This window comes from Choloepus didactylus, chromosome 3 (genome assembly GCF_015220235.1).
Source record: "Choloepus didactylus isolate mChoDid1 chromosome 3, mChoDid1.pri, whole genome shotgun sequence".
NCBI classification, from domain to species: Eukaryota; Metazoa; Chordata; class Mammalia; order Pilosa; family Megalonychidae; genus Choloepus; species Choloepus didactylus.
Genome location: NC_051309.1, coordinates 57329294 through 57341337, shown reverse-complemented (window position 1 = coordinate 57341337; position 12044 = coordinate 57329294). Strand labels below are relative to the sequence as shown.

At 35.3% G+C, this 12044-nt stretch overlaps 1 protein-coding gene across 1 annotated transcript in view; it reads left to right on the top strand.

Annotated features, from left to right (window-relative positions):
* The first annotated feature begins 2078 nt into the window (after window positions 1-2078).
* Window positions 2079-12044, top strand: part of PDCL2 (phosducin like 2) — a 29041-nt gene continuing 19075 nt past the window's right edge. Inside the window, exons 1-3 of the mRNA XM_037828941.1 lie at window positions 2079-2199; window positions 2687-2777; window positions 10016-10159. Of these exons, the coding sequence (XP_037684869.1) occupies window positions 2169-2199; window positions 2687-2777; window positions 10016-10159 (266 nt within the window). The 5' untranslated portion in view covers window positions 2079-2168. The remainder of the gene's footprint in view (window positions 2200-2686; window positions 2778-10015; window positions 10160-12044) is intronic.

Genomic DNA, 12044 nt, shown 5'->3' with positions numbered 1-12044 from the left:
TCTATTTGTTACTGATTTCAGTTTTTGGTTACTGTGGTGGGTTAAATTCTGTACCCTAGTTTGGACACATTCTAGACCGAGAGATCCATTGTACATAAGAACTCTCCAAATGTTACTTTAGTTAAGGTATGGCCCAACTGAATCAGGTTGATCTTTAATCTGGATTACTGGAGTCCTTTATAAGCAGAGTGAAAGTCGGACAGAGAGGGAAGCCAAGGGGAGCAGCCATAAGCTAGATGTCAACAGAACCCAGAACAGAACCCATGTCCATTACCATGTGATGGAAAAGCCAAGGAACCCCAAGATTGCTGAGCAGCCAGAAGATACTGGCCCTGGGAGGAAGCAAGCCTTCTAATATCTGCAACTGAGCCAATGAATTCCTGTTTTTAAGCCACCTCATTGTATGGTATTCGTTTTAGCAGCTAGTATCTAAAATGGTCAAATTTGTGGAGCTTTAATCAATTTCTCAGCCTCTTCTTCTGTCCTAGAACTGGCAGTTGATCTGAGGAAAGTGACTCTAAGTGCAGAAATTCTCTCTCTGGGTCTCCTTTTCCTCCAGAAACTTGTCTCCATTATTCTCTACTCTGCCTTCTTGGCTCTCCAATGCCTTCAAATTGATTTCGCCACCTATTTGTATGGTTTTTCCAGTTCTCAGCAGGAGGGTTGATCCGAATTGCCTAGTCTGGCATTATCAAAAGAATAACTCCTGATGATAGTGATTTTTAACTGTTGTAAGATTTATAGAAAGAATGGAGACTGGAAGAGCTCGAGGATATAGGGACCATTAAAAGACAAAGTACAGAAAAATACTTTGGCCAAAGAATAAAAAAAGAGGAGAAATATAAGATACTACTTATATTAGTTGTCTGTTGCTACATAACAAATTACCACAAATTTGGTGGTTTAAAACACAGTTCACAGTTTCTGTGGGTCAAGAATCCAAGCGTGGCTTTGCTGGGTTCCTATACTTCAGGATCTCCAGAAGGCTGCAGTCCAGGTGCTAGCCAGAGCTGAGGTCTCATTTGAAGATATAACAGGATAAGGATCCACTTCCAAGTTCCCTTACAGAGTGGCTGGCAGGATTCAGTTCTTTTATGGCTATTAAAACTGAAGGCCTCAGTTCCTAGCTGGCTTTTAGCTAGAGGCCACCCTCATTTTTCTGTCACATGGCCTCTCCATAGGGAAGTTCATAACATGGCAGCTTGCTTCATCAAAACCATCAAGGGAGAGAGTCTGCTAGCAAAATGGAAGTTATAATCTTATGACTATAGTCACAGAAATGACTTTACCACACCTTTGGTTAGAAGCAAATTACAGTTACCACCCATATTCAATAGGAGAGAATTACACGAGGACATGAATATACCAGGAGGTGAAGATAATTTCAGGTCATCTTAGACTCAGTCTGCCACCATATTCACTCATGTCTGTAATGTTCTCCCTTCCTTTTGAAAAATCAGAGAATATAGACAGACAGCAGATAAACAGACAATAGCTAGTATATGGTTTACAGCTTCAGGGGAAGCAGCAAATAAAAAATCACAGCTTAAGTAACAGGGAAGACAGGGTTAATGTTCATAGAAATATGATGCTTAGACAGAAATTGAAAGATTCCTGGCCTCTCCTAAGATAAAACCTGTGAGTGAGAGTACCACAAAGTTATAAAGCTGAAAATAGAAGCAGTTTCACCTGGAGGTTTTGACTGCTTATGTAGAAAAAGAAACAAAACAGAATTTGTGAATTGGTTTTGTCCACTATAGCCATCTGAGAATTTTCTGTGACTTACGAGTTTACTCCCTTAATATTTGATATATGTTTTCTAAATTGATTTTTTTATTAAACTTCTCAGTCTAATTTTGAGGGTGGGGCTTGTATCTTGTTTATCAAAGTATGTAGTGCCATTGGTTCAGGGAAATGGGGAAACTAGGCCACTCTGCTTTATTCTTTAGAACTAATTACCTTGTTATTCGTAGAGTTTGTGAACAATTGCATACATAAAAGTGCTACATGTCAGTTTTACACATACATGTTTAATTACACAAGTTTGTTAATAGCTTTTCCAATATTTTTCTGTATAGGATCCAAATGAAGATACAGAATGGAATGAAATTTTAAGAGATTTTGGAATTCTTCCTCCAAAAGAAGAACCAAAAGATGAAATTGAAGAAATGGTTTTACGTTTACAGAAAGAAGCAATGGGTAAAGTTGTACGTTTGATGGGCTAAATGGAGGAGATAATACAGTTACAGTAATGACAGTGTTTTTCATGAACTTAAGAGGGAGAGAGGACATTAGAGATCACATAATTTAAACTCCATCTATACTTTTTATAATTAGGATGCTGACACATAAAATTGTGTATTGAAGATCACATTCTAGTTCACAACAACTGACATATCCTGGTATGTAACCTAGTAAACTTTTTTCCCCACTATATCTCTTTACCTGGTGATTTTCTTTGATTTTGAAAATTCTATATAGTATGTATTATTTGTCAAGGCTTCTGGATACTTGGGGAAATCTAAATTTATGGAATCTAACTCATTTTCACATATATTTTAAAATATAACCTGATAGTTCAGAAAACTTTGTGGGAGTGATGGATATTGTTTTTTCTAGATAAGTGACTATAAAGTAAAAATATTTTTTAATAAATTCAGTTATCTACCAATTTATGTTGTTTTAGTTAAACCATATGAAAAGATGAGTCTTGCACAGTTGAAGGAAGCTGAAGATGAATTTGATGAAGAAGACATGCGAGCTATTGAAGTATATAGGTACAGTGATTCATTTGGATTACTTATGAGTTTTTGAATGGAGAAGTATTATAAGAATGAAACTGAATGCAATGCCCTATTTTGTCTATAGAATAGATAAATTAAAGAACGAAACTAATTTTTAAGTGCCACATAAAAACAATTTTTTAGGTAAAAATTTGCTTAGATAAATTGTTTATCTAAACAATTTGTTTAGATAAAAATTTGCTTAGATAAAAATTATTCAGTAATATGCAGCAGAACATCACTAAGTTATAGATGAGTTAAGGAGAAAATATCAATAAAAGATCAATAAAAAGAGGACCATGATTTTCCTTCTAGCATGGTATTTGTCAAGGGTTTCTACAGAAAATTATATCCTACATGGGACACATTCCCTGAGGTACTGGCAATTTCATAGGGGTAAGGGAGGTCTCTACCTATCCCCCCAAAATAATGAGCTAAGATGGGTTTGCTGTGAGGGCAGAAGCCAATGACAGCATCGCTTTTGGATTTGGAATCATGGTACAGTGGAGAGGTAGGGATGCTGAGACTGTAATACTTCATTGAGATAACAACCTTAGAAAGTATGTGGTTTTAAGTTCAGAAGTGCCTCTTGGGTCACTGAAGTATTAGAAGTGCACCATCTCTGGAAAAATGTTTCCCACCCAGGACCAAGGACCTCCACTGATGAATATCACACAGAGAGCTCCCAATAACAAATAAGAAATGGATGCAATAAAGCAAGCTACTACAGAGTCATCAGAAATAAATTTAGGTTCCCAAAGAGATAGTGCAGAACCAAAATGTAGAAAAACTGTATATGAAATGTCTAAGGAAATATGAGATGCAATCATAAAGATGAGTAAGTGTCAAATGACTATGAGGGAGCTTCCAGTCAACCAAGAGGGTGGAATAAGATGCTCTGGGGTTCAACCTTTGAACAACTAGCAAAACAAGCAGAGCCATCTTCCTCAAAACTGTGTAAAACATCTAAAGGATTGCAGTGACAGGGTGAGTGCTGAATCAAGAAAGCACAACTTTATTTATTTACTTACTTATTTGTTCAAAACTTTATCAAAAAACTATAAAAAAAACATTTCAAACAAAACAAAACAAATGAATAAGAAAAACAAATATCCTAAAATAACTACATTGCTTCCAATATGCTCCTAATATACCCCAAGAAAATTAATGAACCCTAGTCATTCCTGAGCATTCCCAAATCATTAAGATTACCCTCAATATTTTATGTGCTTTTATTAGATTATCACTCCCCCTTCACTAGTTACTATCTGAACTAGTTTGAATATATTATGTCCCCCGAGAAAAAGTCATGATCTTTTAATCCAATCTCATGGGATCCTCAATTATGTTAACAACTGACTAAACTGTCATCAGAAACCATGGAGGCTAGAAGGCAGTGAAATGACATATTCAAAGGAAAAGACTGTCAACCAAGTATTGTATATCTACCAAAACTATACTTCAAAAATGAAGAAGAAATTAAGACATTCCCAGATAAACAAAAACAGAGAATTCATTGCAGCAAACCTGCATTACATAAAATACTAGTGGTTGCCCTTAATCTCAAATGAAAGTACACTGGACCCTAACTGGAATCCACATAAAGAAATAAGAAGCACTGGTAAAGGTAGATAAATACGAAAGACAGCATAAATATACTTTTGTTTCCAATTCTTTTTTCCTTCTATTTGATTGAAAAGACAACTGCATCTCACTGATTTGAAATAATTAGAATAAGAAAACTCATAAGTCAGAATCTATAGTATAGGTCACCAGGGAATGGGGTGAAGATAGAGAATGGTGGTTGTGGTGGTGGTGGTTAATGTTTAAAATGTACAGGGTTCCTATTTAAAATGATGGAAATGTTTAGGTAATGGATGGTATTGATAGTAGTACAACATTGTGAATGTAATTAACAGCACTGAGATATATATCTGAATGTGATTAAAAGGGGAAATGTTAGATTGTATATATGGTAACAGAACAAAATTTTTAAAAAATCCCATGGAACTATACGCACAAACAGTAAGCCCTAAGTCAAATCATGACCTATAGTTCATGATACAATTATAAAAATATGCTATCATGAACTGTAACAAATGTTCCACACCAGTGGAAGATGCCAATAATAGGGTGGTATAAGGGAATCTTGTATTTTATGCATGATTGTTTTGTAAACCTACAAATTCTCTAATAAAGAAAAAAAGACTACTGTATAAAGCAGTAATTATAACTTCAATAATATGCATAAACTGCCCCCCAAACTTTATGCCGTTCTTGTCATAAGTTACGTTTATACATTATGAGTCCCAAACCACTGATTTCTCATTGCATTTTATGCAGTTGCCTTTCAGATCTTGTAGGAAGTGAAAGTGGAGTTACAAACCAAAAATAACAGTAGTACTGGTATTTATATTTACCCATGTCATTACCCTTACCAGCGAGCCTTATTTCTTCATGTGGCATCAATTTATTGTCTAGTGTCCTTTTCTTTCAACTTGTAGGACTCTCTTTAGCATGTCTAATTCTCCCACTTCTGGTCTTCTAGCCCAGGAACTAGAAAGAAGAAAGACAGAAAGGAGATAAACAAGAAAATAAAGAGAAAAAAAGAAATAATAAAACTAAATACTAACAGAGACAAAACACTCTAAAAAAAGAAAGGTTTACTGCCTCTCCAAGTCTCTAGGTAAATGCTGGCAGGAAGCGAGAAGCTGCTGCTATCAAGGCCAAAACCGTGGTCAGCATCCACTCTGGTCCCTCAGGGATCCACCAGATCCCCAAAAAAAGGGGGACAGGAAGGAAATTGACCAAAAACAAACATAAAAGTGTCTCATTGGCTCTTTATGTCCCTGTAGATGCTGATGTGATGCCAGAAGCTGTTGCTTCCCAGAGGGCTGAGACCTACTCTAGCTTTCAAACTGGTGCATCATAGATCCCTCAGATCAAGAAACACCCACCCACAAAAGAAAAAACAACAAAAAGCTTCACTTGTTTTGTGTATCTCAGTTGATGCTGGTGCAATGCCAGAAGCTGTTGCTGCCCAGACGGCCAAAACAGGCTGAAACTGAAGCCAGCATTTGCGCTGGGCTGTAAGGGACCTACCAGACCAAGAAACAAACACAGACAGAAAACAAAACAAAACAAAAAGCAACCAAAGAAGGTGTCTTGGCTCTTTATGTCCTAGTAGATGCTGGTGGGATGCCAGAAACTATGCTGCCCGGAGGGCTGAAACCTGCAACAGCATCCAGCCTGTTTGTTCAGGGGTCTCCCAGACTGGCCTAAATCTTCAGCCACAGCTTTTGGAGGAAAGGTTGCCTCTGCCCACTCTCACCCTGGCATGCCACTCCTGGATTCCAGCTGCATTTCCGCAGCCACTGCTTTTTCCACACTGCTGCAGCTGGGTGAGGAAGGAGCTGGCTGGTCACTGGTTTGGTTTCCCTTACAAAAGCTGAACTCTTGGCTGTCTCTCCCTTCTTCTGACACTCTCACGGTTGTTCTAAATGCCCAGTCTGGTTCCAGAGTTACCACCTAGTCCATTTCTATCTCTTTTTCCAGCTCATTCATATTTTTGGTGGACGGAGCAATCCATAAAATGTACTATTCTGTTATTTTGCCAAGGCAAATGGCTTTTAAAATGAAAATATAAATTTTTAAAACTGACTCAATAGGAGATAGAAAAGCATAATTGAGAAGATAGTCTATCTCCATTATATAGTTTTGTATCTGAAATTTCCAACTTTCATGACACAGTGGTTCCTATGTTTTTATAAAGATGGAAAGCTTAATGATTTATGGTATATGACTAATATTACTTCGTTATCATAAGCAGACAAGGCTAGTACAGAAAGGAAATAATAGACCCTAATTCTTAAAATTGGTCAATATAATCACCTAGAATACTTATTAAAAATGTAGGCTCATTGTGTTAATTGACTTCATGAGGATGCAATCACCAAAACTCAGACTGTGGGAAACTCTTCTGGATAAAAATCTGACAGTTGGTTTCCTGCAACAGATAAATTGCTAGGGGAAAAAAACGGATAGAGGGGAATCTATGGAAAAGAGAGATTTAAGATACATGAGAACCACTTGTAATGCCTAAATCTTATTTGGATACTTATTTGAATAAACAAACTTTAAAAATGGAGATAATCATTTTATTTGAACACTGAAATTATATTTTATTTTACTGAGGAATTATCATTGTTTTAGATGTGATTATGATGTATGATTAAATTTTTAAAAGAATTATCATCTTTTAGAGATATGTAATGAAATGTGTACAGATTAAATGCCATGATGTCTTGTACTTCATTCATAATAGTTCAGGAGAAGGGGAGTTGCTGGGGGTAAAGAAAGGAGATTGGTCATCAATTGAAATTATTAATGGAAGATTTATACATGGTGATCCTTATACTATTCTCCTTATTTTTGTTTATGTTAATAATTGTCTATAATGTACAGTTTAAAAATGCAAGTTCTTGAGATGAGCACCAAGAGAAAATATTCAGTAAGTGTGGTGGTTTGAAGTTGTATGTACCCCAGAAAAACATGACCTTAAATTTAATCCATTCCTGTGGGCTTGAATCCATTGTAAGTAGGACCTTTTGATGAGGTTACTTTGGTTAAGGTATGTCCCACCTCAGTCAGAATGGGTCTTAATCCTGTTACTGGAGTCCTTTATAAGAGAACAAGGGAACCTGTATATTTTCAAAATTTTACTTGTTCTTAGGAAGAGGAAATTCTGTAGTCTTCTTGATATTGCTTAGTTAAAGCAAATTCCTCATTTAAAGCAGAAATAAAAACAGCAAAAAACTATTTTGAAAACCTGTTAGCAAGCCAGAAAAAGGAACTTTTCTTTACTTGATAAAGACTTTAACAAACATCATTAAAAATTGCTATTAAAGATGAGAAAAGGGCAGAATCTATTGAACATCTTACTGTATGTCCTGGTCAGTGCCTTTACACAACAAAAGGAAATGAAAAAATATAATAATTAAAAGAAGAGACAAAATGTAATTTTGCAGATGATTACCTATAAAATTCAAGTACATCGACTAAGAAATTTATAGCTAAAGGATGAAGAAAAATCTATTTGTAACTTAAACATATTCACAGTTCATTTTTGTGGCAGATATGCTAAATTGGCTCTCTTGACACACGTGCCCACTTTTTTTTGGTGTGTTTTCCACTACTGAAGAAGCTAAAAAGCTAAAATTACATTTCTCAGACTCAATTGCAGTAAGGGTAATGAATCTGGTTTAGGTTCTGTTGGATACATTTACAAGAAACTTAAATTCAGAATTAAATTAAGTGAGGAAAGGGGTGGCACATGAAGCATCCATTTTGCTGCTATAATCAAGCATTTGTGTCATGATTTTGGAGCCATTCATCTGGCAGCTGTTTCTCAGATTGTTACTAAGGGTGGTAGGTTCCTAGAGGCAACAGTTGTTACAGGAGCTTCCTAATCCTAGAGTAGTATGATGCTAGGGCCAACAATCGGAACGGTAGTTCCTGATTCCCCAGTGTCTGGATTGTGGCAAAGAAAGCTAAAAATGTTCCCTTGGCAAACCAGTTTTGCCGTGTTGTTCTGGGAGTCATTCCTGGTCGCCTAAGCCTACAGCTGCTCCTTCCGCCTTTCTGTTGAGTTTGTAAGCACTTAATTCCCCATATTAAGCTCCTTTCTTGTTAAAATAGCTAGAGAGCTTTCTGTTTAGACAACTGAATCCCAACTGATATGACTGTTAGGTGAAAAATGTAGGCCACTGAATACTATATGACTTCCTGACGGCAAAACTAAGAAGTGTGTACCTCTCTTTCCTCCCCAGAGCATATTGTTATAACAAAGAAAAAGAGGAGGAGGAGAGGGAGGGGAAGAGAAAGAAAAGTGGTTTATAATTGCGCCATTAAGTAGGGCATGGTGCCATCGTTGGAACAAAACTTTTAGAAATCTCCGAAAAATACTAAGTCAGTGAGATCAATTTGAGGGAAGTTAATAATAGTGATACTGAATACTCATTGCAATCAATGCAGAGCTCCCAAAATATCTTTGGAGTAATTATAGGTTCTGAATATCTGGTCCAGTAGAGGGAAAGTTGAAGGACTTAGACCTTGATGAGTGTCTTGGCATTCTCTCTTCCAGGCTTCATTTTGCTTGGTTTACTTTCTATGTAAAGTGAGGGATTTTACCTGACCTGTTTCCAATAAATCCAGACAAAAAGGGGAATAAGTACTCCCAGCTACCTTAGAGTTATAGAAATGCCAAATGTTAAGAAACTTGCAGTCATGTCAGAAACCATTTGGATTTGCTTCATGAGTCCAAGCACTCAACAGCTAAATTAACAAAATATATAAATTTCAAGAGAATTGTTCAACTAAATTTTAAGGTTCTCTATGGATGAATAATTATCAAGAATAAACAGGTAACTTTTATTGAATGCTCACAATGGGCCAGACACCCTGCTAAGAAACTTACCTGTATTTTCTCATTTTATTGCCAACAGTCCCATGTGGGTAAATATTAGCATTATCTATCTCCATTTACAGATAGAGAAACAGAAGCTTAGGGAGATTATATAACTTGCCCAAAGTCATTGTGCTAGTAAGTGGTGGAGTTGGCTTTTGAACCCAGGTTAGTCTGACGTTAGAGTCCAAGCCATAACCACTTTCTTCTATTTCTTCTCAACCTGCAATAAATATATGTTTATAACAAGTCATTACACTTATTAACAAAGGCTTTGGACTAACAGTCAGTTTAGCATGGTGGTTAAGAGCATGCAATAATAGTACTGATTTCATAAAGTTTTGTGAGGATTAAATTAGTTAATGTAATGCACTGAAAACAGTGCCTAGCAACATAGTAAGTACTCGATAAATGTTAGCTATTATTCTTACGGACATTCCCCCTTACTAAGTATTTAACCTTTCTGTGAGAATTTGTCTGATACCTAAATGAAATCACTATATCTATGAATAAAACCTAGTCTTAAAATAAAAGTAAATTTAAAACAGTCAGAATCTTACTTCTTATACTTTGCAATACCCACGATAACACAAATACCCACATAAAGAGAAATTGGCATTATAAGGCCATTAACAGTTATTCTATTATTCTTTAAAATGTTTGATATATGTATACATTGCATTCATTGCCCCCAGTTGTTAACATGTATGGAGATAACCTTAAGAATATAAAACTTTTCTTATATAATTTCATTTCATTTTTTAATTAGAGAAAAACGTCTGCAGGAATGGAAAGCTCTTAAGGAAAGACAAAAATTTGGGGAATTGAGAGAAATTTCTGGAAACCAGTATGTGAAAGAAGTCACAAATGCAGAAAAAGATGTGTGGGTTATAATTCATCTATACAGATCAAGGTAATTACCATAGCATGTTCTCCAAATACAGTACATTGATGTTTGAAAATACAGGTTTCTAGTTTTAAGGTTCTGTAAAGTGTATAACAGGAGTATTCAAGAAAAATATATGTGTATCTATACATATTCATATATTTTTAGAGTTTTTGATTTGTTACTGGCTTCAGGGATTAAATTATGTATTTTAAGTTATTTTTTCATTTCTAATTTATAGAACAAGCCACACTTAGAAAAATAAAGACTCTTTGGCAGTTTATTAAAAAAAAAACTTTTTATGGTAAATTCGAAACTTAGAGAAAAGTAGAAAGAATAATAATATTTGCACCCCAAATACCTACCACTTAGATTAAAAAATCTAATGTTTTGCCATATGTATTTCGGGGTGTGTGTGTGTGTGTGTGTGTGTGTGTGTGTATTTGCAGGACCATTTCAAAGTAAATTATAGCAGGATGCTTTACTCCTAAGTGCTTCAGCACAGCATCCATCTTCAAAACATAAGGATCATCTTCTACATAACCACAATACCATTTTCACAGCTAACAAAATTGACATTTCATAGCATCTAATACCTAGCCTTTACTTAAATATCCAAACTGACCTCAAAATGTCTTTTATAAATACGTGTATTTTTGAACAAGGATTCAGTGAAGGATCATGCGGTGCATTTCGGTAATATCATGTCTCTTAAATCTCTTTTTTTTTCTTTTTTTTTTTTTTCGTTATTGGAGAAGTTGTAGGTTTACAAAACAATCATTCATAAAGTACAGGACTCCCTTATATCACCCTATTTTAACACCTTGCAATGCTGTGGAACTTTTGTTACAATTGATGGTAGCACATTTTTATAATTGTGCTATTAACTGTAGTCCATGGTTTAACCTGGGATTCACTGTGTAGTGGATTTCAATGGATTTTTTAAAATTTTGTTACCATATATACAATCTAACATTTCCCCTTTTAATCACATTCAGATATATATTTCAGTGCCATTAATACATTTACAATGTTGTACTACCATCACCACCATCCATTACAAAAACACTTCCATCATTCCGAATAGGAACCCTATACATTTTAAGCCTTAATTTCCCATTCCCTAACCCTACCCCATCTTTATTATAGATTCTGACTCTGTGAATTTGCTTATTCTAATTATGTCAAATCAGTGAGATCATACAATATTTGTTCTTTTGTGTCTGGCTTATTTCACTCAACATGATGTCTTTAAGGTTCATCCATGTTGTTGCATGTATCAGGACTTCATTCCTTTTTACAGCTGAACAGTATTCCACTGTACATATATACCACATTTTGTTTATCCATTCATCAATTAGTTGACACTTGGGTTTCTACCATCTTTGGCAATTGTGAATAATGCTGCTGTGAACATAGGTATGCAAATATGTGCTCAAGTTTCTGCTTTCAATTCTTTTGGGTATATACCTAGTAGTGGGGTTGCTGGGTCATATGGTAGTTCTATACTTAGCTGTCTGTACATCAACTCAAAATGTATCAGAGACCTAAATATAAGAGCCAGATCTATAAAACTCCTAGAAAAAAATGTAGGAAAGCATTTTCAGAACCTTGTATTAAACACTGGTTTCTTAGATTTTATACCCAAAGCACAAGCAACAAAAGAAAAAATAGATAAATGGGACCTCATCAAAATTAAAAAAACTTTTTTTCCTCAAAGGACTTTATCATGAAAGTGAAACGACAACTTCTACACAATGGGAGAAAATATTTGGAAACCACATATCTGATAAAGGATTAATATCCAGAATATATAAAGAAATCCTTCAATTTAACAACAAAAAGATAAACAACCCAATTAAAAAAATGGGTGTGCTGGTTTGAATCTATTATGTCCCCCACAAAAGCCATG